We start from the raw sequence: 26,491 nt of genomic DNA on the forward strand, positions 1-26,491 counted from the left end.
TCCTATATTTGTGGGCTTACATGTGTATGCACCTGGGTCCCTGGTGAACCTTGCTGTCCCTGAGGCATGTGGGAAACCGATGGGCATCCAGGAGCCTCTGACATCACAGCTGAGTGACGACAGACGCTGGTTTCCTGTCTGTGCTGTGGTCACAAGTCATGCACACAAACAGCGCAGAACCAGCAAGCACTAGAAGCCGGTGTCCGTGTGATTCACGAGGCCATGTGATGACTGCAAATACTGCAGCAGGCTGTGGAGAAGGTGCTAGGCACACTCAACCTGATGACAGGAAGCAGCAGGCCAGCCTCACCTGCCGAGGGCAGCTGATTTGTCTGGAATGTGATGGCCTGTCGTTGCAGGGTGAGCTGCGCACTCACATGAGTCACCCCTGGTGTGAACAGAAGGGCAGGAGAGTTTGCCTGGTGTCAGCAAAAGTGTTCAGAGGCTTAACCAAATTCACTTAAAATTTTCAGTCCAAGTTTGAGGAGGCTTATGGAACAGAAACAGTGTTGAATTTATGACATTTGGACCAGTATTGTTTTTAACGTGGATTTTTTTGTGGTCTGGTTTTTGTTTTTCCAGAACAAGGGTTTCTCTGCATAGCTTTGGCTGCCCTGGGACTCACTCTGTAGACCAGGCTGGCCTTGAACTCAGATCCAGCTGCCTCTGCCTCCCAAGTGCTGGGATGGAAGGCATGTGTCACCACTGACCGGCTAGAGTGGATTGTTTTCTTGTCAGAAGATGAAGGCATGAACCGCAACATAGAGCAGTGCATTCACTATCTGAAAGTGAGTAAGGGCCCAGCTGGTGTCACAGGCAGTGGAGGAACCCAGCAGGAAAGAGGCAGAACAGCTCTGTGATGGGGGCAGACAGTTCTAACATCTCTGAGCTGAACTCTGAATATGTGAAAACTGTTTCCGACCAGAGTTTCTGTTTTCAGTGTTTGGGAAAACAAAGTCCCTGTGTGTGTGTACATGGAGGTACAGGTGTCTGTGTGTGAGCAATAAATACGTGTGTGTGCATATGTTTGTGTGAGCAGTGCATGCCTGTGAAGGTGCATGTGCGTGCAAAAGCCAGAGGGTGACACCAAGCATCTTCCTCATTCACTCTCCACCTTTTTTTTTTCCATTAAAGGTTTTTATATTTATTTTATGTGCATGAGTGTTTTGACCGCACGTATGTGTGTGCACGTGTGTTCCTGGGGCCCACAGATGAAGAGGGGCTTGGATCTCCTGGGACTAGAGTTACAGACACTTGTGAGCTGCTAAGCAGGCGCTGGAAACTGAACCCAGGTTCTCTACAACCCCCGAGCCATCTCTCCAGACCCTTATTTATTTATTTATTTATTTATTTATTTATTTATTCATTCATTCATTCATTCATTCATTCATTCATTCATTCATTTATTTATTCATTCATCCATCCATCCATCCATCCATCCATCCATCCATCCATCCATCCATCTATCTATCTATCTATCTATCTATCTATCTATCTATCTATTTATTTATTTATTTATTGTCTCACCCCCAAGCCCTGGGGTTACAAATACGTGCCACAATAACCGGATTTTAAAGTAGGTGCTGGGGATCGAACTTGAGTCCTTGTGCTTATAACAGCAAGCCCTTTATCTACTGAGCCACTTCCCAGACTCCTTGAAGACCCCTGCTTGTGATTTGTCTTGCAGTTCCTGTCACAGTGGTGGGATGATGAGAAGCCAGAATGGTGGGGCCCTCATGAGGCAAGGGTGTCTGGAAGGGGTCCTCGGGAGGTGCCTCTGAAGCTCGCTAGGGCTGTGTGGAGGTAGTGGAGGTAGGAGAGGGCCAGTGGCATTCTTAACCTCTGGATACCGAAAGAAAAAGGTGTTTGGTAGATTTCCCAAAAGGTCACACCCGAAGCTGAAACTTGCTCTGGCTTAAAGGAGATACAGTGACTTTTAAAGTGCTTGTGTCCTCACGTCACCTGCAAGGAGGTGACCCTCGGGGGTGGGCCTCATTGCTCTGAGTAGGCCCTCCTGTCAAGCATGTAGAATGATTTGAAAACCATTGCTCATAAGGGGTCCAAGGCTGGATTGGCCAGGCCTTGGTGTGACAGGCTGATGGGGACACATCCAGAGTTCCAAATGGAGTAGGTAAGGGTGCTTGTGAGTGTTTGCCTCATCTGGACAGCGCTTGGGCACTGGGCTTAGGGTGAAATGGCCCTGTAGCCATAACAGATTGGGACCCCATTTTTGTGTTCTCAGGACTGCTGTGCCACAAACAGGGCATTCTTTTCAGAATGGTGGGGGCGCCCAGAGCGACACTCTGTGTCCCCAGGTCAGGTGGGTGACTGGTACAGTGAGTAGCAGGCTAGGCTGGGCACTGTAGTACCTGGGAGGGAACAGGTAGGAACTGCTTAATGGGGGGTTGGGGTTTGATGTTTGAGTAGTGGACCACAGGACCTGTCATCCCATCGGTGTCTTGGCTACTCGCTGCTCCTGCTCTAAGGCTGGCCCTTAGTTTGACTGTGGGGTACTGGAAAGGAGGTTAATATCCCTCATATTTATCCGGGACATTTGTCTCAGAGTCCTAGCCTGCCATTTTTATTATGGGAAGGGGACCCATCTAATGATTATCAGTCACTGCTTTTTTTGGGATCAGGAACAAGACCTGCAAACACCCACCACTCAGCGCACAAGCTGCCTGGCAAGCTCTGAGTGTAGACCAGGGGGGCATGAGTACTGGCAGCTGTGGGCACATCCCAGCTGCTGCCAGATCACAGGACACAGCAAGACAGGACACCATCCTTGGAACAGATGAGCTACGCCCTGCCCTGACTTTCTCATGCCTTTTCCTTCATAGCAAAAGATCCCTGGCGGGCAACCCGCTCCCAGTGCCACCATCACACAGGCACGGAGCCAGCCTGGTCTGGAAGAACTGCCCTCCTCATCTCGTCTTTGTGGACCTTCTAACCTTGCCGGCAGTGTTTGAGAACACATACCAGAGAAATGTTAGCATTCTATTCTGTGGGGGACATAAAGGACCCAGATTTCCCGCCTCCCGGTCAGTGATTTGCCAATGTCCCTCACCTGTTCTCAGTTGCTGTGGTTGATGTCATCAAGTGTCCCCGTGGCCATCCTGGTGCGTGGACATCTGTCCGTATGGTCTAGACTGCATAGCAGAGCACATGTTGGAGGGGCACCCTGCCCCGAGAGGACCAGCCGCTGTCTCCTCCAGGGCCCTGGGCCCCTCTTCACTCACTTGTCCCTATTGACATCTGTGGCTGACAGTGTCAGCTTCCTGTGACGTGACACTGGTGCAGAGGTGGCCTTGTCTGCTCTGCAGGGATGCAGGCCTGACTGAGGGAGCACATCCCCACCGACAGCTCCGTTTTCTGATAGGAAGCCACCCGTTTTGGAACTGTCCTTTTGTGTTTACAGAGCCTCGCCCCTTACTTCCCTCTAGCTCTGCCCAACCCCTAGCAGAGTGATGCTATTTCCTAAAGCTGACATTCCCATCCCTGTGTCCCTCTCTTCCTGCATCCCTGACTCCTTGTCCCTCACTGCTTCTTGGCCTGCTCTCTTCCCGCTGTAGCTCTCTCAGAACCTCCCCAGCCATTAGCCCGACCACAAGACTTCCTCAGCACCTCCCTGCTGGGCCTGCATCCCTCCTGACAGCCCATGTGACTTACTCTGGTTCTTTATTTTCTGCCTCCCGGTCCACCCCTGAGTTATGCTCATGGGTTATCTGGATGATGCTGATTTTAGAGCTTTGTTCCTCCCGAGGGACAGTGCCAGTGTCACATGAGCTATGGTGTGGCTTATGAGCTGCAGCAGCCATGGACTGTATGTGGGCCACGTGGCGTGATGGTGTCCCTGCTGCACCACAGCCTTTGGGGTCTGGCCAGCAGAGCATGTGACGTGTTAGGACACTGCTCTCTTCTTCCTGGGGCTGAGACTCCCTTTGAATGTGTAAGATGAAGCGTTACTCATGAGTATTCCTTCAAGTGAGTCGTCCAGTGGTCACTGGTGCATTTTAGTTATTTTGTGACATAATGCGTGACCTTTGCCTCTCTCGTTCCTCTGAATAGTGGAAGCTTATCTTACCCGCTCTTGTGCCTAGCAGCTGTGACTTCTATCTCCTGTTTCTCACGGACAGTCACAGTTGTGAAGTTAGGGCACTGGGAGACGCCTGGAGTCTGCTCTCAGGAATCCTTACACTCAAAGCACAGGTTGTGTTACCAAAGGGTCCCTGCCTCATGACTGTTCTGTCCCCACGACTGGGCACCTGTTGTGAGCCTGGCAGGTGATCTGTAATTACACAGAGAAGTGCCCCTGTCGCCTCCTGGTGTTGCAAGAAGTAGATAGAGTTCAGGTGGATCCAGGGTCACAAGCGGTGACTCTGGCGAGTCTGGTGAGGGGGCTCCTTGAGGCCCAAATACCCCCAGAAATGGGGAAGGCGGGTAAGCTTCAGAAGTAGGCAGGGGCTGTGTCGGAGAACTGGCTGCTGGTTGGCGAGGCTGCTTGCTGCAGAGGTGTCCAGATGTGTGCTACAGGGGCTGTCCTGGGCAGCACTCACCTGTGCAGAAATGGTGAGAAGCTGTGTGTGTGTGTGCAGGGGCGGGGGTGGAGTGTGGGAGGCTGTTATCAGGGAAGGGAGAAGCAGAAGGAGCTAAGAACTAAATATTGGAGACACAATGGTGAAAAAATGGGAATCCCAGGAGGGAGCTATCTGAGGAGAGCTGAGGGTGGCCCCAGACCCAGGGTGAGCACAGAAGGCTCTACACAGCACTGGGCTTGATCCTTCTCAGTTCAGCCTTTCCCCAGTGTGTGTGTGTGTGTGTGTGTGTGTGTGTGTGTGTGTGCGCGCGCGCGCGCACGCATGTGCGTGCACGCCTGTGGAGACATGACTACAATCCTTCCATGGCTCAGATTGCACCTCCCCAGGTGCTGATGACCCAATTTCCCTGGCAACAGCTTGAAAAGGAACACAAAAGGATCATGGGTGCTACCCAGCGTGGTTTGCTAATTCAGCTGCTGGCAGGGATGCAGGATTTTAGCTAGACTGCAGGGTTTGGAGCCAAGCTAGGAAGCCAGTAGGTAGCAACGCCTTTCTGTACAAAAATACACCGTGATTCATAAAGAAGCATTGGGAGTCCAGCCTGTGTTCAAAGAGGACATTACTGTCTATAATCTTCTCTGCCCTCCTGAGCACAATGCTTCAGCCCACAGCTTCAGACGGGCCTGTCATTTACCATGGCTCTGTGCCCGTGCAACAACTTCCTTTTGAACCAAGCCAAGTAATTGCAGCATGCTTCATGCAAGTATGGGTCAGTTCTACCTCTCTCTGGGCTCCTGGTTAAAGAGCTATTTTTGCCACCAGGCATGATGGAGCACACTCATAATCCAGCTCTCAGGAGGCTGAGGCAGGAGGATTGAGAGCCCATGGCTAACCTAGGATACATAGTGAGACCTTACTTATCTCAGAGCAACAGAACCAAACCGATTGCCTGGAGCCGTCATCCTCTAGGCCAGTGGTTTTCAACCTTCCCTCGTCCCTTTAATACAGTTCCTCATGTTGTGGTGAGCCCCCCCACCATAAAAATTTTTTGTTGCTATTTTGTAACTGTAATTTTGCTACTGTTATGAATTGTAATGCAGATATTACATTAATATAAACGTAATGATTTTATTTGTTGGGAGGGGGTGTGTGTGCCATGGTGTGCTCGTGGAAGTCAGAGGGCAACTTGTAGAAGCAGTTTTTCTCCTCCCACCCTGAAGATCCTGGGGACCCGACGCAGGTCATCAAGCTTGGCCACAGGCACTTTTACCTTGCCGAGCCATCTCGCCAGTCACAGCCTTCCTTTTGGTTTGGGGTGTCTAATGAGAGCAGCCATGGGTCTCCGCAGCTCCAGAGCTGGGGGCCTCTGTCTGTGTAACTCTGATGGGTCCTTGAACCTAAGCGTGTTGTCGTTGTAGATACCTTCTCGGTGCCAGTGTCCGAGATCATTGCTGTGGAGGAAGCGGATGTCCATGAGAAGCAGTCCTCCAGCAGCCGATGGCAGAAAATGGAAAATCCGTTCGCGTTCACAGGTGAGGGCGCCTCAGTGTTTGCCAGGGCCCCCCTTCAGCTCCGTGCAGACTGCAGAGAAGGGTACTTACCAGGCCAGTGATTGGCTCCTCTTCATAGACTCTCTCTGATAGCACCTACTCACCACCTACTTTTTGGAGTGGGGAAACGTCTCAGAGTGTTAAAAGTGCCCGCTATGTGTCGCTAAAATTCTCCCTTCTCCTAGCGTCCCATCGACAAACCCAGGCAGCTTAGCACCAGAGTTCATCCAGGGGAACCAATGCATTTACTGGGCTTCCTTTACAGAGCCTAGGTGAGGAGCGTGGGTGTCCCTGTCCCAATAGGCTGTGCCTGGAAGATCTCACCCAGCAGGGACAGAGCGGGCAGCTTTAGCCACCCTGGCCTGTTTGTGTTTTGGCCCCGCCCCCTGACCTCGTGCAACCTCGCCAGCCTGTGGATTAGAGCGCAGCTGGGCTGTCTTACCTCTACAAAGGGGGTGTAAACCCCGCTGGGGGTGTGATCTTTTGTAAGAAAGCACAGCTGAACTCCCCAGGATGAGAGGTGGAGACCTGGAGGTCTCGCTCCCAACAGCCTCAGACCCTGCTAACCAGTGTCGGTTTCTGTACAGTCCACTGTGTGAAGCGAGCACGGCCACACCGCTGGAAGTGCGCCCAGGTGACCTTCTGGAGCGCCGACGAGCAACTGTGTCACCTGTGGCTGCAGACCCTCCGTGAGCTGCTGGACAGCCTGAGTACGTGGGCGAGCTTTCGGATTTGTTGCCAGGCAGCACAGCTGTGGTGGCACGCGAGACTCAGTGACCTGACCCAGGTGGACGTGACGGATCCCTTTGATTTGTTTTTGTGTTTCCTACTTAGAGGGTCACGGTGGAGTAGTAGCAGTGTGTAGATCTGCAGCCGAGGTGCGGGCTCAGCCCCTGCTTACCAGCAGCGAGACTGGAGCAAACGCCTTAGGCCCCTCATCAACGTTCAGGGAGAAGCGGGCTTGTGACTTCCTTTCTGTGACATCTCTGTCAGGTTTTGCCTGGGAGGTCACCGTTACTTAGCATGAATCACTCAGAAATGCTTCTTTTCCTGTCCTTTGGAAAAGGTCACCCATGATGAAGATTGGTTTTCTGTCCCTCCCTCCCTCCCTTCCTTCCTTCCTTCCTTCCTTCCTTCCTTCCTTCCTTCCTTCCTGTTTTTGTTTTGAGACCGGGTTTCTCTGTATACCTGGCTGTCCTGAAACTCACTATGTAGACCAGGCTGGACTTGCAGAGATCCGCCTGCCTTTGCCTCCCGGAGTGCTGAGATTAAAGGCAGGTGCCACTATGCCTGGCTAAAACTGGTTTTCTTTAGCAGGTTGAGGAACTTCAGTGGTGAAACTGTTTAGGCCTGGGAATTCTTAGTAGGAAGGCATTTATTTATCTCTGTATATACATGCGTGTATAGAGGCTAGAAGCTGACTTCAAATCAGGGGTTTTCCTCTGTCACTCTCCATCCTGTTTTTTAAGACAGGGTCTCTCACTGAACTTGGTGCTCAATGATCTGACTAGACTGGCTGGCCAGCCAGCCTTTCCAACTCTGGGACTTCACTTGGCTTTTCACTGTTTTGGGGTTTTTTGTTTGTTTGTTTGTTTGTTCATTTTGGTTTTTTGCTTGTTTGGTTTTTTGAGACGGGGTGTCTCTGTGTAGTCCTGGCACTTGCCTTTTACACCAGGTTTGGGATGGCCTCAAATTCACAGTGATCTGCCTGCCTATGTCTCCCCAGGTCTGTGCCACCAGGCCCAACTTGGCTTTTGGATTTTTTGGGTTTTGTTTTGTTTTGTTTTGTTTTTTGAGACAGTGTCTCTCTGCTTAGCCCTGGCTAGCCTGGAACTCAATGTAGATTGTAGGCCAGGCTGGCCTGGAACTCACAGAGAGCCTCCTGTCTGCCTCCCGAGTGCTGTCGTTAAAGACGTGTCACCATTGCCCAGCTTTCACCTCACTTTTCTGTGGGTACAGAGAATCAGAACTCAGGTCCTTGTGTGTGGACAGCAAATACTTTACTAGGCTGTCTCCTTGGCTCCGTACCTGGGTTTTCTGATACAACTATAAATGATAAAATATGAAACAGACATATTTTAAGTTTTTTCATTTTGTACTTGTTTGCTTTTACTTGCTTGTTTTGAGAGTAAGTCTAATATACCCCAGGTTGGCCCTGGAATTTTCTGTATAGCCAAGGCTGACTTTGAACTCCTGATCTTCCTACCTCTACCTCCCAAGTATTGAAATGACAGGTGTGTGCCACCACACCTCGCAGACTTTGAAACCTGCATGCCCCCTGAAATTCCCTCAAGGTTTGGCCTGTCTGCCTTTCTCTTTTTCTTCCCTTCCTTTTCCTCTTTTCTTTCTCTTTCCCCTCCCCACATCCCTCAATCTTTTATCTTTTTTTTTTGTAAGACCCACTTCGTACTCCACAAGCATTTTGTCATGAGCTCCACTCCCAATACACTTTATTTCAGCTTTCTCTAGTTAGAAGAGCATCCTCCCAGTTGGTTTTGTCTTTTTTCGAGACTAGAGCTGAGTGTGAATGGAGTCACATGGATGAGCTATTTTGTATATACATCCTGGATGTATTCAGGGTGCATATCCTTGGTGCTTTTGGCATCTGTCCACTTGGTGGTGCCCTATCTATGGGTATGCACCCAACAGTTAGACTCACCCACTTTCTGGGTATTCACCCCACCCTCTGGCTGTGTGCCCTATGGCTGGCCGCTCACCCACCCTCTGGGTATGTGCCCTGTGTCTAGAGGTTAGTCAGTCACTCACTCCATGGGTATGTGTTCCATAGTTAGCTGTTAGCCTCTTACCCACCGCCATTGGTATGGGGCAGCCCTTCACAGCACAGCGATGAACACCCATGTCTTAAGTTTGGGTGTAGATGGATGTCCATCTTGGGTTTCTTCCATCTTGGGTTTCTTTGGGCATCTTCATGTTATTGTGAGTTGATGGACCTAAGTGGCTCTGTACTTAAATCAGCCAAAATAGATGTGTGGGAGGGAGTTTCATAGGAGAGCAGGAAGTCCAGGCACTGGCTGGGCCTGAGGGAAGGATCTCTTCCCATTGTCCATCCAGTCATTCTGTCTGTGTGTGAGTCCGTCTTCCTCTCCTCACGCTCCCTTCTGTATTCCCGCCTCATTCGTGTTCCCAAAAGCCTTGTCCTTCCCGTGGGCAGAAGGAGCTACAGCCATCTGTGCTCACGCCTTGTGAGACCTGGGCAGGACAGGAACCTTCTTGATGCCCCACACGTGTGCAAAGCCCACCCTCATCTCAACAGATGGTCACTTTGCTCCCTTGGTGACCACAAATTCTTTGTCAAAACTTGCCTGCTCTTCACCAGCAGAGCACTAATCCAGTTTGAACTCACTGTGCCCATTGTGATTGACGGGATGTGGGTGTTGTCTTGCAGTTTCAAGGCCAAAGCATTTGCTGGTATTTATCAACCCTTTCGGAGGGAAAGGCCAGGGCAAGCACATCTATGAAAAAAAAGTGGCACCTCTGTTCGCCTTGGCTTCCATCTCCACGGAAATCATCAGTAAGTGTTTTGGGCACCGGGGCAAATGTGCAAGGGCCACCTTGAGAGGGACTCCCATTGCCGCTGCTGCAGGAGGCTTTATCCTAGCTCTCAACCTTCCTAATGCCGAGACCCTTTAATACAGTTCCTCCCTGGTGACCCCCAGCCATAAAAGTATTTTCACTGCTACTTCATAACTGTAATTTTGTTACTGTCATGGGTCACAACGTAAATATCTGATATGTGACACCCAACACCCATGGGGGTCGCGACCCACAGGTTGAGCACCGCTGTGCTAGACGGTCATTTTAAACTCAATGGAAGTTTTTATACACTCAGTTGGAAGAATGCAAAAGAGATAATGTACTTTGCCTATAAAGTACTTGTGGGAACACAGGGGAGATAAAAAAAGAATAGAGTTCTCAGGCAGGAAGTCCCTGCAGGAAAAGATACAAGTAGTGGACAGCTCAGAATGTCACATCGTAGGTCATTTTACAAAGCACGACTTAAAGCCATGTCATAGCACTTTGTCATCAGTGCAGTACTGGTTTCAGAGGGGGACACAGACATGGTCCCCTGCTCCTGCAGGCCTTCAGGGGCTTGGTGCAGCTGGGCAGGGCTGGAACCCCAGAACTGAGCAGGCTGAAGCAGGAGGACTAGATGTTGGAGGCCAGCTCGGTTACATTGTAAAACTTTACCAAAAAAAGAGGGGGGGGGTTCTTAGCAGTACAAGTCAAAAGTCTCAAAACGAAGAGGTTATCCCAATATGCCATACTTCCCAAATCTGAGCACAGTCGGGTATTCACCAAGACTGGGACATTCAGGTATCCTTGGCATGCTTCATGATAACAGGAAACTGGCAACAACGCAAATGTCACCAATAGGAGGTGTGAACCTGAAATCATGGTGGCTCCAAGGGAACAATATACAGCAGCTCTATTAAAGGAGCAGTTCAGATTGCAATGTGGGAAACCATAGACACAGAACCGTGTGAGCAGTAAATTTCACTATCAGTTTTGCTTTTTCACATTAGTCACAAGGACTGTGGGCTAGCCTTATCTCCTTACATTTTGGTGTATTCTAAAAAATTAAAGTAACTTGTATATTAAGGAATAAGTATAACAGAAGCTGCACTTAACTGCTCTTAAAGAAATTATTTATTGAGGCTGGAGAGATGGCTCGGTGGTTAAGAACACTAGCTGCTCTTGCAGAGGACCAGGATTCAATTCCCAGCACCCACCTGGCAGCTCACAACCACCTGTAACACTCACCTCTTCTGTGGGCACTGAATGCACCTGGTGCTCATACATACATGCAGGCGGACACTCATGCACATAGGTTAAAAACAAAGTTACTTGTTGACCAGTGCCAAGAATGTCAGGTCTCGACTGGTAGAATGGATCCTGAGATGCTTGTTTCCCACGGAGGCCGCCTTAGTCTTACTCTTTTGTAAGAGGGAGGGAGATGAGTCTGGGCGGGGGGGAGACTGCCTGTGGGAAATCTTCCCATGACTTTCTGGGATCCCTTATAAAATAGCATCAGTTGGCAGTTAGCTCACACACAGGTGCCGAGCTGTGACGCTAAACCGTCCCATGCGCTGTTTTCCCCACAGTTACTGAGCATGCTAATCAAGCCAAGGAGACTTTATATGAGATCAACACAGACAGCTATGATGGGTGAGTTACGCTTGTTTTTCCTGCGCTCACAGTGAATGCTAACCAAGACCTACCCTGTGGGAGCTCTTGGGTTATCCTGGACTGTGAGCACGCCCTTGGCCTTCCTCCATGTTATGGAATAGAACACATCCCTGTGCACGCTTCTCCGCGCCACCTGCAATCGTCCCCAGCGCTGGACAGCATGCTGTAAATTCTGTCCTGCCCAGTCCACCGTCTCCCCTTAGCTTTCCTTACCCACTTATTTTACCTGGCTTTCACTTGGTCCCCTCTGCCCCTGCTTCCTGAGTTCCCAAGACTGTGCCCAGGGCAGGGGGTTGACAACAGAGGCCGAGCTCCCCTCTTTTCTGAGGTCCACTTTGGGGTACAGCAAGACCATTCAGTTGGATCAAGAGAAGGGAAGGGTACCACATGTCACCCCGTCTTGGAGGCCCTCCCAGCAGCAGGAACACTACCATACTGGGTTGGCATTCCTGCCTGGCAAGCTTCAATCTCAATACGAAGTGCATGCTAATCTTTAATAGGTATTTTTGCAGTGCTAAGGACTAAACCCAAGGGGTTTGTGTGCTAGGCAAGTGCTCTGCCACGAAGCTACCCCAGCCCAGGTGCTAGCTGTTTTCTTTTTTTTAAACAATTGATATTATGTGTATGTGTGTATGATGGTTTGCCTGCATACATGTAAACGCATGCACTATATATGAGCCTGGTGCCCATGGAGGGCAGAAGAGAGATCAGCAGATTCCCAGGAATTGGAGTTCCAGGCAGTTGTAAGCTACCATGTGGGTGCTGGGAACTGAACCCAGGTCCTCTGGAGGGGCAGTGTGTGCTCTGGATCACTGAACCATCTCTCCAGCCCCCGAAAGCCATAGGTTTTTTATGATGGCTGATCAGCCCCCCCCCCCCCCACGTATCCTCTGTCTAGAAACCCGCCAAAATGCTACATCCCTAGCAGAGAAGCTGGGGTGTGAAAACTCCTATTGTTTGGAAAAGCAGAGTAGGCAGGCTGGTCTGACCTCTTGGCACAGGGAGGGGTTCAGGAGCCCAGTTTTCAGATGTCTGACAGGCCACTCACCTGAGGTCCCCCGGCTGCTGTGAGTAGAGGGCTAACAGACTAACAGACCTATGCTCCTCCTGCAGCATCGTGTGTGTCGGCGGGGACGGCACATTCAGCGAGGTGCTGCACGGGGTAATTGGGAGGACACAGCAAAGCGCCGGCATTGACCCCAACCACCCCAGAGCTGTGCTGGTGCCCAGTACCCTCCGGATTGGCATCATCCCTGCAGGTGTGGTACACAGACGGCGTTCTCCTCGCTGTTGGAGTTAGGAGGAGGTCTGCACGCACAACCACAGGACGTGTCCTTTCATGTGGTCACACACACAATTAGTAACACTTCCCTAGGATTAGGGCTTCAAGTCGAGGGTTAATCATTACGGGTTCATACTTCATTTAAACTGTGATTCTGCCATCAGGAGGCAGAAGCAAGTTGGAGATCATCTTCAGTTACATGGTGAGTTCTGCTGAGCCTACATTAGACTCTGGTTTTCTTTTCTTTTCTTTTCTTTTCTTTTTTGAAGTGGTTTTCCAGGGGCCCAGAGAGATGGCTCAGCAGTGGAGAGCACTGACTACTCTCCCAGGGGACCTGGGTTCAATTCCCAGCACCTACATGGCAACTCATAACTGTAACTCCAGGATCCAGCACCCTCAGGCAGACATACACGCAGGCAAAATGTCAATGCACATGAGATAAAAATAAATAAACTACTAAAAGGTGATTTTTGTAATTTCTCAGAACTACACTGTTATCTGAGATAATGTATGACTAGCAGAGGAACAAGACTGTGTGTCTGGGAAGATGTTTATTCCGGTACCCTGGGAGCCCAGCAGCAAATAGGACAGTCCCTGCTCTTAGGGAACTCACAGTTGGGGACCAAAGGAGCTGCTATCCTGGAGTCAGGGAGGGAAATTTTTCTGTATCTGAGGGAGGAGCTTCATTTGCAGGCTTAGTGAGCGTGCTTGCCAGAGACCCAATCCTCTGTGATGAACGCAGGCTGGCTGAGAGACCCTGAGGGAAGACAATTCAGTTTCCTAGCCTAAGAGGTAGAGCCCTTACTGTTAGCACGGTCCCTTACAAGTCATCCCTTGGCCATCAGAGTGACCTGTGGAACCACGAGAGCCCCCCTATTCTATGCAACTTGCCGCATGAATAATGTGTGATGCTTTAATGGCACAAGCTTTTCTAAACTTTAGTGAGCAGTTCCTATTATTCATAGAGCCTCAGGGAACTGACCTCTGCTAAGTAGGTGCCAGGTCCAAAACCTGGTGTTTCCTGTGGCACCAGGACAGTGAGCTCCAGTTGGCTGCTGGCCTGTGGGTTAGGTAGGCAGAGAACTCCCGTCGTCCTGTGCGTAGGGAATGCCAAGTTACTGTGAGCACAGATCACTCTTCTGAACCTGACATTCAATGCTCTAAGGTCATGCTCGACTGTGCCAGCAGGGTGGGCAAACGAAAGCCTTCGGAGTGGCATCCAGCCTCTTTGCAGAGGAGCAAGTGGACACATGAACCACCCACCCTCAGATGAAATTTGAAAAGATGGCTTTGTGTGACCTCCACCGGCTCCAGCTGGCTCAAAAGTCTGACACTTCTATAACTTCAGTAAAGCATAAAATGAGTTCCTCTGGTAGAATGCTGGTGCTGACTCAGCTCTGACTTCCACCCAGCCCTGTTTCAGCCAGGTGACAGTTCCCTTACTAAGCAGCACACAGGCAGCAGATTCTGGCTTGATGCCACGATGGGGACTGCAGGACAGTGCAATAGGAATATTCGCCCCTGTGTACCCAGCAAAAAGAATTGGGAAGGTACTCCAGCAAAGCTGGGCTCATCCCCGGCTCTACTTCCAGTTAACTTCTCTGTTACTGTGGTAAAACGTCCTGGCCAAAAAGCAGCTTAGGGAGGGCAGGGTTTATTTTAGGGTCACAATCCATCATTAAGGAAAGTCACGGCAGGCACTCAAGCAGGAACTGAAGCAGAAATCACCTCGGGGAATGCTGACAACTAGCTTGCTCATTGGCTCATGCTCACTAGCTGTCTTACACAGACTAGGTTCCTCTACCTAGGGATAGTACCGCCCACAGTGGGCTGGGTCCTCCTGCTTCAATCAAGGTAGCCTCTCACAGACATGGCCACAGGTCAGCCCAGTTGAGACGGTTCATCAACTGAGGTTCCCTCTTTTTCCGGGAGGCTCTAGGTTGTGACAGGTTGACAATAAAAACGAAGACGCCTTTACAGCTGACTTTGTTTGCAGTGTGCTTTCCCGTGATGGTGCTCGACTGGCTGTAAGGAACTACAGCCGGTTATAGAGAAGTGGCCAGGGGCCACATACCTTCCAGAGCCTTACAAGGGAGGGGAGCGACTGGCCGTGTTACGGACATCTCTTAGAAGCTCCAAGAGGGTTCAGGGTGGTCTCTGTGTCCGGGTATGCTGCAGGCCACTTTATGGAGCTGTGCAACATTATTATAAGACCTTTTATGTTGTTTTTGGTTTTTTTGTTGTTGTTTTTTTTTCCACAATAGAGTTTCTTTTGTAGCCTTGGCTATCCTAGAACTAGCTCTATAGACCAGGCTGGCCTCAAACTCAACAGATATCTGAGTGCCTCTGCCTTCTGAGTGCTGGGATTAAAATCATGTACCACCACTGCCTTGGCCAGCCATAAGGCCATTTTTTGTATTTTTAACATTCACCTTGTGGGTGAATTCCTTTCATTCTCCAGCTGTCCCAGGGCCACAGAAGGACAGAATCAGCGTGCCACTCACCGAACTGGAAGTCGGTTACATTGGACAGTTTTGGACAGTTGCGTTCACGCTAAGGGCTTTCCTGTCCTCTTTGCAGGGTCCACAGATTGCGTGTGTTATGCAACAGTGGGCACAAACGATGCAGAGACGTCAGCTCTGCACATCATCGTTGGTGAGTCCTGTCTTCTTTTCCTAAGACTGATCAACTGATCCATTTAACGTGTATGAGGGTTTTGCCTAGGTGCACATCTATATACCATATGTCTGCAGGGTACCTCCATGTGGGTGCTGGGAATTGAACCTAGGTCCTTCCCACCAGCAGCAATTGCTCTTAACTACTAAGGCAACTCTCCAGACACAGGGTCTCTCTGTATAGCCCTGGCTGTCCTGGACTCAATTTGTAGACGAGGCTGGGCCTCGAACTCACAGAGATCCACCTGCCTCTGCCTCCCGACTGCTGGGGACAAAGGCATGCGCCACCATGTCTGGTAACTTTTTTTTTCTTTTAACTTTTAATTGATTCTTTGTGAATTTCACATTGTGTACCCCAATCCCACTCATGTTTCTTCATATCTGCCCCCTGCCCTTGTAATGTCACCAACAAAAGAAAAAAAACAAAACAACCCTCCCCCCAAATCTCCCTGTGAAAGCTGACGTGTGTGAGACCCACAGTATGCCCATTTGCCTAAACAGCTTCACTTGCAAATGACCACTGCAGTGTGTCATTGGTCTGGTTCGAGGCCTCTGGCTTCTGTTTTGCTATCAATACTGGATCCTCACCCAGACTCCTCTCAGATATCCTGTTGTTGCCCTGTGTCGTGGAGGTCCTGCAGCTTTGAGTCTGCAGACCAAGTCCTGCAGGTGCCTCATGCACAGACTGTAGGCCCCAGCTAGTTTCATTGTGGCCCTGCTTTCTCATGATCTCGCTTGATCTCCTCCCTTAGCCAGCTACCAAGAGTAATCCCCACTGTGAAGCACCTGCAAGGCCCCAGGGAGAGTTACTCATTTGAGTGACAGACACACCCAGCCAATGTTGCAGTTCCTAGTGAGAAACCCCATGGGAGGAAGAGCTGTGGGGTTTCTTCAAAATGGCTGGTGCCTCCTCCCAGCCCATCCCTCTTTACATTGTCAAGTCTCATTTGTCATGGAAATGCTGTCTTTTAAAATTAACACTTAGGATTTTATTGTCGTGGGTTCTTGTTGTTGTTGTTGTTGTTTTGTTTTGGAGATAGGGTCTCATTTAGCCTCAGCTGGCCTAGAACTTTCTGTGTAGACCAAGCTGGCTTGATCTCACAGGAATCTTTCTACCTCTGCTTGTTAAGTATAATTTTTATTTATTATTATTATTTTTTTAAGATAAGCCTTTCCTTTACAGCCTAGGCTGGACTCGAACTCACAATGTGCTTGCCTCGGTCTTCTGGGTGCTGGGACTGCAGGGGGGTGAGCCTCCATACGTGGTGGATTTTGTGTTTTGAGTGCTGCGTTCCTGTTTTCGACCTCAAGCCTACTTCTCTTTCAGTTAACATGAATTAACCCCCCCAACTCCACCCCACTCCCACCCCACCCCAGTACACTCCGTTCTGTCCACTCAGAACAGTTCTCAAACCTTGCTTGGAAATCTGAGCCACATTCTTGTCCCTGGAGAGCTCATTTCTGAGGCTCCAAAATATACCCTGGGCCAGAGGTCCAGGAAGGTCGTCCTTTCTGACAGAGGGAGGAGCTTTGGGAGGGACACAGATGAAGCAATGAGAGAGGAAGGGGACCCCGACTTAACCAACCAGATCAGCCGAATCGACCCTGGTGCATGAGGTGGCGTTGACAGATGTCTCAGCCAGATAATTTGTCACTCAGACTGCCACGCCGAGCGTGTTCCGGTCCTCGTGTTTGCGGCAGGCAGACACCCCTGGTATCTTCAGAGTGCTGTCTGGGACAGGGCAGAGGAGGTCCGGGTGGAGACGGGGCTCCCTTACAGCTCTCCTCCCCCCCGCAGGGGACTCGCTGGCCATGGACGTGTCCTCCGTGCACCACAACAGCACGCTGCTGCGGTACTCGGTCTCTCTGCTGGGCTACGGTTTCTACGGAGACTTAATCAAGGACAGCGAAAAGAAGCGGTGGATGGGCCTCGTCAGATACGATTTCTCAGGTATGCCGAGTTCACAGACATCAAGCTCATCCACAAGTAGCTGGCCACCCCAGAGACCGGCAGGGCTCTGGGGCCTGGCTTTCCAGAATGTGAACGTGACCTTGAATCTGGCTAGTGCGACCCAGATCCTGTGCCCCCTGAGAGTCACAGCGTGTGTCCGAACCACACTGGGGGAGGCCCCGGTGGATTGGAAGATTTGTCACATGTCACGTAAGTGGTACTAACCCAAAGGGTCAAGGAAGACGATTTTCATGGAAAAAAAAAAAAAAAAAAAAAAAAAGATCATTTCTCCGATCAGCCTGAGTGTAGCAGTTGAAGCAGGAGGACCCTTCCCTGTGAAGAGGTTCAGCCCTGGGTATCTGTCTTTCAGGCTCAGGTCCACTTCCTCCCCATCCACAAATGCACCGTTTCCCAGAGCTTCTACAGTAGCGTCCATCATCCATTTCAGCTACGTCCTCAAGGACGGGTAACTGTGAGCATGTGTAACTAACTGACCAGGACAGGAGAGTTCTGAGGTCCGCACCTGCCTCAGTGCGACTCCAGCAGGGTAGGGGAGGGCTAGACAGACGTTCCCCGTCCTCCCTTCCCCTCCTATAGCAGCAGGGACTCAGCCCCCATTTCACGGTTGAGACAATAGGAAGTATGCTTGAATGGCTTGCCCAGGTCTGTTGTCATTCTTCCTGCAGCTCAGTGGCCTGCAGAGGTGGGCATCAGTGTCCCCGGAGGCTCGCCAGAACCCAGACCTCGGGGCCTTCCTAAGTGCAGCTGGTATGGGACAGACGTGCAAACAGTGTGTCTGTCCACCGGTACCCTAGGGAATCAGAGCCCTCGGTGATAGCTGTGTGCCCTCTTACCTAGTCACGGAGCCGGGAGAAACAAGAAAGGCAGATCAGCTTCAGGCTACTCAAAGCTATCACCTGCTGGTTTCAAGTCATGCCTGGGTCCTCCTCCCTCCCCCATCAGTTTAAACTGCAGAGGAGGAGGAGGAGCTTAGAAAAAAATGCAAAACGCAGTGTGTGGCATTCTGGTGGTCCAGATGAATCCTTCTCCTGTGTTTACTGTCCCCTCTTGTCTGGGCCTCTTCTCTATACTCTGCTTAATGGCTCCAAGCACCAGAGCCCACCCCTTTTCTTGTGAGAGGAAGGAAGGCACCCCTGACACACTTAGACACTGTGGGGTAGCAGGGCTACAACAAACACCCAGCGCCTCCCGAAGAGAAGGGCTCTGGGTGCTGGGCAGACTGACCTTTTCCATATTGAGGTCCTGTGCCTGCCTCTTCCCTTCCCCTTCCTGCCCCTCATCTGCTGAGCCACCTGGCAGACCAGAGGAGCCCCTGCTGGCCACAGCCTCTGGCCATTGCCTTCCTTTCCAGTCCCAGGCCCCTCAGATCCTATCTGAGAAGCCCCCTTCTTCCAGGCCCCTCCCCTCAGACAGCTTTCCTGGTCTTTGTCCCCACGGCATTACAGCCAACTCAAGGGTGTTTTAGCGTAGTGAGTGGGAAGCAGCCACTGTGTCGGGCAGCTGAGGGTTTCATGAAGGAGAGTGAAGTGTGGAGCAAGGCATTCTATCCTGGACTCTCAGACATTCCAGGGCTGACTGTGGTGGGAACCTGGGGAATGGAACGAGCCTGTGCTTGGAGTTGCTGCTTGTGATGAGACAACTCTCTCCAGTATCCTACCGGAGCTCAGTGGTGCACACCTCACACAACTACTTGACTGCTCACTGTGGGTCAGCTCCCCCACAGCGCCGGACACTGGACATCTCATGGGGCCCCCAGGGAGTGAGTGAAGAAAGAAGGCAGCGCCAACATGCAGGCGGAGGCAACAGAAGCCCCATGATCCATAGCCGTTCTCCACAAAGCTGCCCCCGGCATGCTTCCCACACCCAGCAGCTGGCATAGCATCTGGAGGGGTACCCAGGGTAGACTGGGAGAGTGGGATCTGTAGCTCCTGGTACTGTAGCAATACCATGCAAGGGCCCTCTTGGCCCCCTGCAGACTGGTCAGCTCCTGGTCTTCTTTTTTCTTTTTAATTATTTTATTATTTTGTGTTTCTGAGCACTACATACAAGCCCATTGCCTACAAGGACCAGTAGAGGGCGTCAGATCCCCTGGAACTGAAATTACACATGGTGGTGAAATGACACTATGGGAGTGCTGGGAATCAAACCAGGGTCCTACGAAAGGACAGCCAGTGCTCTTTAACTGCCACTCTCTAGACCCCTGTCCTCTTGATGATGGTGGAAGTGGGGAGTGGTGGCAGTGACGGTCACGGTGTGTGTAAAAGGGCACTCAGAACCAGGTAGTGACAAATGGGTGTTCATTCTCGGCTGCTCTTTTCCCAGGGCTGAAGACCTTCCTCTCCCATCAGTACTATGAAGGGACAGTGTCCTTCCTCCCAGCACAGCACACGGTGGGATCTCCCAGGGACAAGAAACCCTGCCGGGCCGGGTAAGCAGGTGCATTTCTCCATGGGTTTCCATTGTAAATGACTTGATATACACAGGGCTGTTTGGGAGCCTGTTTCTATTAGGGCAGTGGATGCAGAGGACTTTTTCCAAACACACAGGGGAGGCTCTGAGTTCCATGGGTTTGTGTAGAGCTTCCCAGTTCACAGATGCTTCCAGAAGACGCGCCTCCACGTCTCCATCCTGGTGATTTGCACAGCAGCTGTGTCCTCCCCGTGGTGCGGACTGAAGAGGGTGGGTCCAGCTGCACCCGCACCCAAATGAGAAATACGCACTGAGTCAGCGGCTCAGCTCTGAGTTACTAACTAACAGGAGCATAGGCTCATCACACTTGTTACCTGAGATCCGGGGCACTCTCACCCCAAATCCGTTTGATGGGTTTTGCACGTTCACCATTGGTGCATCCTGAGCTAGGCAACCAAGCCTGTCCTAGAGATGTTTGCAAGCCCTGGAGAAGGGAGCTGCTGGTTAGTAGGTGTGAATTTGGGTGTAATCTTGAGAGTTCAAAAGTAGTACGCTGAAGAATGAGGCTTTTGAAACCAGAGCCTTTTATTGCCCAAAAGGAGTTTAAATGCTTTTCTGTGTGCCCAGACCAGGGGCTTGGCTGTTTAATGCACTTGGACGCCTGCACTTGAGGCAAGGTGACCACGCTGTCTTTCAGGTGCTTCGTGTGCAGGCAGAGTAAGCAGCAGCTGGAGGAAGAGCAGAAGAAAGCCCTCTACGGCCTGGAGAATGCTGGTAATCGCTGCGAGCGTGTTCTTGTGTGTGCCTCTCAGTGCGCGACCTCTCCTGGCCATCTACTTCCTTGCCCTCTTTTCCTGCTTGTCTTGTGTCAGCTCTCGCTCTAGCTCCAGGCAGCACTGAGACAGCTCAGCTCAGGAGTTGCTAGGGAGCCGAGACATTTGTAGAAAGGCCTTCGATCACTGTCAGGAGGCTGGCCAGAGCGAAGGCTGCCGTTCCAGCTATTGTAAAATATGGGTTGGCAAATGCCCTGTTTGGGCTTCCCTGAATGAGTGCCTTCTGCCATATTCACCACAAGGTCTTTGTTACATTTCTACTCTGCAAGAACGACAGCTACAGTGTGTGAATGAATGCGCGTGTCATCTGCCTATAGTGTTGTCTATAGACTCTGAGATTGGAGTTTTGTGTAGTCGTCTCGAGCAAGCTATTCTTTTATTATTATTTTTTAGACTATTCAAGTCTGTGGCAACCATTCTCAGTCTATAAAGAGAGATGGTGGGCCAGATTGATCCCGGCAGGGGTCTTCTTGTCCTTGTTAAACTGCTGTCCAAAGGTGCTCTTGTCAGAGTGGGGGGGGGGGGGCAGAGAAATGACCTGGTCCCCATAAGACCTGCTGGGGTACTGAGTTGGGTGGCTGGGTGGTTCCATGGTACCTAGTCAGGCCAGAATGAAAGCCAAGAACACACAGGTGGGACAGCAGCTACTACCCCTCACGGCCCAGGCAGCCGCCCCTCACCCACATTGACCACAGCGCCCGCCCCTGTCTTCCGCAGAGGAAGTGGAAGAGTGGCAAGTGGTGTGTGGGAAGTTCCTGGCTATCAATGCCACCAATATGTCCTGTGCTTGTCCCCGGAGCCCCAGGGGCCTGTCCCCGGCTGCCCATCTGGGAGATGGATCCTCCGACCTCATCCTCATCCGGAAGTGCTCCAGGTTCAACTTCCTGAGATTCCTCGTCCGGCACACCAACCAGGATGACCAGGTGAGGTGGTGCACTCCTGCCCCAAGGTCATTTACATTTTGGGCAGTTCCTGCCGTACAGGGAAATTGTAGGATCTGTTGCTAACTCCAAGGAAAGATCTTTGGATGTGTATTTCACATGCCTTAAGCTCCTTGTCAGTCCCTTCATGTAAATTTTTCACTTAAAAATGTAAATCTAGGGGCTGGAAAGATGGCTCAGCAGTTAAGGGCACTGGTTGTCCTTGCTGAGGACCGGGGTTCAATTCCCAACACTCACTGATAGCTATTAATTGTGTATTACTCCAGTTCTAGGAGAGCCAATGACCTTTTCTGGGCCTCCATAGGCACCAGGCATGTACATGGTGCATATACATACATTCATACATGCAGGCAAAATACACACACAGGCAAAATACACACACACAAATTTAAAAATAAATAAGTTTCAAAAATAGAGAATTCTACAAATCACTACTAATGAGCCACAGGATTCTTTAGAGTATTTATATCCGTGGAGGAATAAAAAAATTTCCGTGAGTGTGGGGGGATCGGTTATCTGTACGTGGTGAGCACAATTGCCTGTGGAGACCAGAAGTGTTGAATTCCCCTGAAGCTGAAGTAACAGGTGGTTGTGAGCTGCCTGATGTGGGTGCTGGGAACCAAACTTGGGTCTTTTGCAAGACCAGTAAGAGCTCTTAACCCCTGAGGCTAGGTCTCTCTATCCTCAGACCTGAGATTGCAAAGGTATTGGCAGTTGTCTGAAGCTCCCGAGAGGGCAGTGCACATCTTGGCTCTAAGCTGTCAGATGGGGAGGACTGGGTGGCTTGGAGACACTGCTCTGGGCGTCTTTACAGGACCACGAGTCCTGGCTGGCTAAACCAGCAAAGCTGGAGCATTTATCTCACTGACTGACTGTCGCCCCCCACCACGTTTGCCTCGGCAGTTCGACTTCACTTTTGTTGAAGTTTATCGAGTCAAGAAATTCCAGTTCGTATCAAAGCACGTGGAAGATGAGGACAGTGACCTGAAGGAACCCGGGAAGCAGGGATTCGGGCAGATCTGCAACGACAGCCCCAGGTGCAGTTGCTTGGCCTCCAGAAGCTCCTGGAACTGTGACGGAGAGATCCTGCACAGCCCCACCATCGAGGTCAGGTGAGTGGCCGGGACCCCAGCCACCTGGCCAGAGGAGTGCTGTCCCCTCACAGACATCAACTGGGATTTGTGGCAGGAAACACTAGGCATCATCTCCCCGTGTCTTTATTCAGGTGTGGAAGCTGTGTGGCCTGAAGTTTGCATGGAGCAGGCGCTGACTTTGTGGTGCTGTGCATTGTAGACACATCCTGTGGGGTTTTAAGGCTTCCCTGCTCTATTCTCTCTCTCTGCCATATTTGGCATTCTGCCCTTGGTCTCTTGTCTGTCATAGTCACACAGCCCCTCTCTCTAGTTAAAAGAATAAGCAAAAGCGACTGGCTTCCTGGGTGCTTCCTAAGTCCTGGGTCTCCCCCTTCCCAAGTCACCCAGAAAGTATCTGGCCTCTGTGGCAAGGAATAGGTACTCATGGTGGGAATAAGCAGCACCAGGGGGCCGTCTGAGGGACTGGGAAGGGCGTCCTGATTCTGTTAGGCAAAGAGGGGGCAGGAGCCTCAGAGGGGCCTGGAGAGGCCACACCACACAGCCTTAGGGGACTCGAAAGCCTAGAGTAGCTCTTAAGGACATGTGCAAGAGCCTAGGGCCGGGTGGCTGGCTCTGCCTGACTTTACCCATTCAGTCCCGTCGGTCCCCAAGGGGAGCGGAGCGCAGAGTCACCCTCAGCTAAAGCTTTCGGTGTTCTTGGTGAACCTCAAAGCACGAGTCACCCCTGAAACTTGTTAACTAGAGCCCGAGCACCTAGCATCCAAGCTATGAGTAGGCTAGAGGAAGGCCCTCGTGCCTGCTCTCCATGGTCAGGGCGGCATTGTTCCCCAGCCTGTGGTAGAGAGCCCAAGAGAACGGAGCAAGGAAAAGCCTTTCCCCATATAAAGAATAAAGCAAGCTGTCTTTTGAAAACAGACCATTAGTAGCTGTGCATACTCGGAGGCCGTGGGAGGACTGCACGATTCTGGGTCAGCTGTGAGTGGCGGCACACATGTGAGGTTTAAATGCAGCTGTTTGTCCCTGCAGGGTCCACTGCCAGCTGGTACGCCTCTTTGCTCGGGGAATTGAAGAAGAGTCCTAAGCAAGAACCCCAAAGTTGAGGCGCCATCTACTTTGAGCTTGGGGAGTATGAAAATAATTTAAGAAAACTTTGACAGAGCAATTATGTTGACATATCCATTTGAACTTAGAGATTTATTTTTGATAGGTAAATCTTGGTTTTAGAAAAGACAGCTTCATCAGCAGTTCCATACCTGGTATCCATACCTGGCGCCCTTGGTTCTACGTGCATTGGAGTCGCTTTTCATAGAACTTGTTCTCAGTAAATGGCTCTTGCTGGTTTGGGAGCACCGGCGACATTTTAGCCATGCCAACCATGCAAATTTCAAGACGGCCCTTTAGTGGCCATACTGCAATAATTTTAGGGACATTACAATACAAATACTTCCCAGGAATCAGGTCACAGCATCTGGACACACGGGGGACGACCCAGTCACTCTGACCCCTTTGTGAGACTTTCTCTGGAGTTGTGACCAGGTTTGGGGAAGTTAGATGGCTTTCTTTGCTGTCACTTTACCCCCACCTCCTTTTATGATCAGGACGTTGCTATGTGGCCCGTGCTGAACGCCACAACCGTAACCTCCACAAAGCTGCGCCTACAGAGCAGGGCCATGTCACTGCAAGAAGATACCCAGGGTGACGTCTCATCCTCAGGACTCCCCACATCTGCTGCCATCACAGCCACGTCCTGGGAGACAATCCAGCAAAGTACCCACTGGAAGTTTTGTTCTGTCAGCCCCAGCAGCCTGCGCACTCTGGCCCAAAGGAGGCTCTATCTGGAATCAAAACACTTGGCACAACTGGGCTTTATGGGGGTTGGGGTGGGGTGGACAGAGGGCAGCTGGCATGCACAAAGGGTGCTTTGTGAATTTCTATACCACCCTCAACCTGACTGTCACCAGTGGGATGACAGCTGATCCCAGGTCGGCGCCTCCCCCACTCCCCCCAGGTACTTTGGTGCAAGCCCTGTTTCCATTCCCAGGGTCCACATCCATTTTTCCCTCACCATGTGTTCTGGTCCATGTACTTCTTGCCAGCTTTCTCCTTGTCTATCAGAGGGGTATAATCCGTGTCTTGGCTATTTGCTTTGTCTCCACAAGGGGACTGCTAGCTGCTCTGGCCAAAGCCCCCCGAGCTCATGATCAGTTTCCTCTGAAGGCATTCCTGACCCAGGGGCTTCTCAGCGTGGCCTGTGCCGTGTCTCCAGAGTTACGCGTCTGAAGCATGTGTGTAAAAGAGTTTTTATATGAAATTCAAGAATATGCAGCTTAAACTTGTCTTGCAAAGGGGGAAGGGCCATGACTGTTACAAGAGTGGGTTTTAGGTTCTGCATTAGGGAAAGCGTGCATCACACGCAGGCCCCATTGGTCACTCCAGAGTTCTGCAGGCCGCACCTGTTTCTAGGAGCTCTTGCATTGACTTACGTTTTGAAGCATATGTGAAATTTCTCTGTTTCTCAGTCCCATCCAGACAAAAGAAGCAGCTGCAAAGGAGGCTGTGCTTAGGGACCACGTTAAAGGGAATTGTGTGGTGGTGCTATTTAATGATTGACAGTCCAGTGAAAAGCTGGATAGAAAGAGTAAAGGCACTCAGCAATTTCTATCCAGGTCTGTTCTCGGATGGGCAGAAGCCAAAGGTGTCAGACTAGCAGCTCCTTGAGGAGGTAGGCAGCCTTGGAGCAGCACCAGGGCAGTCACTTGGCTGGCCGCCTCACTGCCCACTCACCCCTGGCATTCCATAGGGGCCCAGGGCCCGAGGCAGCCGGGGGTGCCCCTGGATCTCAGGAACTGCACTCTCCCCTCCAAGGACTCGGGTCTTCATTGGCCTTGCTACATGATGCCCGCGCCCTGGTCCGCCGCTACCACTCACTGCCAGTTCTAGAGGAGGGGTCCAGATAGAGGATGCTTTGACGGTGCTCGGTAGTGCAAGCCACGCTCAGAATCTCAGACCTAGGCGCTATCATGGAGCAGCGTGAGTGTCAGACACCTATGACCCTGACACTCGTACACAGGATGGTAAGGCGTCCCTGACACTCCCACACAATAGACTGTGGTCTCCATGATGCTTTTTAGATGCAATACCCCAACCCCGGGCCTTAGATATCTTAGGGGGGGAAAAACAGGAGTAAAGGTTAGGCAAAGGCAACTTAGGATCCTATAGGGGTTCTGGTCCATGTTTTAACTCCCTCTGTGGCCCACTGGTGCACAATTAGGCAGCAGTCATGTGCAGTAACTTATTCTCGTTTATCGAAACTAAACAGTGGGAATGGGGAGCAGCAGGTTTCCTAAGAGCTGCTCTAGTCCTCATCACAGTCTCCTGGAACCGGGAGCACTGACAAGGACAGCCAAATATGCCTCCTGATCCTGCTGGCTTCAAGGTTAGGAAGTGGCATATTTGATCTGATATGTTTGAGAAGACAAAAAAATAAAGTGATTTTGGGCAGAATGTGGTGTTTACTCTTTTATAAGTTCTTGTTATCTTCAAAGCAGTTTTATGTTTTTAAAGAACAGTTTAATGAGTCTGTGCTAAGAAACCGGATGATACCCCAGATATTCATCGTGCTCTCCCTGATAAATCTACCCCTCCCCCACCCTCCTTGTGGGTTGCTCTGCAGCCATTTTAACATCTGAGAAGTCCCTTCCTGGGTAACCTGGGATGTGGCTCACATAGCATTATTATTTAGCTAGTAGGTTCTGCAGTTTGCCTGAAGGAAATGCGCCAGGTGTTGCTTCGTGACTCGTTCTTTTACTGACACAGCTGTGCTTCTGAGGTGCAGCTGCGCCAGGTACAGCACGAGCACCCCATGTCCACACAGCTAGCCACAGTAGCACGCGTGGCCCTCAGACACTCCACCTGGCCTAAGGGAACCAGGTGAGGGCCACAAACAGGACTAGGTGTGGTGGCACTTGTGGCTGAGAGGTCACACTACA

General features: G+C 51.0%; 1 protein-coding gene across 2 annotated transcripts in view; it reads left to right on the top strand.

Moving 5' to 3' along the window:
- Cerk (ceramide kinase) overlaps positions 1-26,000 on the top strand; it is a 37,838-nt gene extending 11,838 nt beyond the window's left edge. The window contains exons 2-13 of one of the 2 annotated variants that reach the window (XM_055627010.1): positions 5,957-6,070; positions 6,676-6,798; positions 9,495-9,620; positions 11,212-11,275; positions 12,410-12,555; positions 15,159-15,233; positions 17,052-17,204; positions 19,548-19,653; positions 20,332-20,408; positions 21,185-21,390; positions 22,312-22,520; positions 23,529-26,000. In XM_055627010.1, coding sequence (XP_055482985.1) covers positions 5,957-6,070; positions 6,676-6,798; positions 9,495-9,620; positions 11,212-11,275; positions 12,410-12,555; positions 15,159-15,233; positions 17,052-17,204; positions 19,548-19,653; positions 20,332-20,408; positions 21,185-21,390; positions 22,312-22,520; positions 23,529-23,583 — 1,454 coding nt within the window. In that variant the 3' untranslated portion in view covers positions 23,584-26,000. The remainder of the gene's footprint in view (positions 1-5,956; positions 6,071-6,675; positions 6,799-9,494; positions 9,621-11,211; positions 11,276-12,409; positions 12,556-15,158; positions 15,234-17,051; positions 17,205-19,547; positions 19,654-20,331; positions 20,409-21,184; positions 21,391-22,311; positions 22,521-23,528) is intronic. The other variant, XM_055627011.1, reaches the window with a different exon arrangement.
- Positions 26,001-26,491: the final 491 nt, after the last annotated feature.

Source organism: Psammomys obesus, unplaced genomic scaffold, assembly GCF_907164565.1.
Source record: "Psammomys obesus unplaced genomic scaffold, mPsaObe1.curated_primary_1811, whole genome shotgun sequence".
Lineage (NCBI taxonomy): Eukaryota > Metazoa > Chordata > Mammalia > Rodentia > Muridae > Psammomys > Psammomys obesus.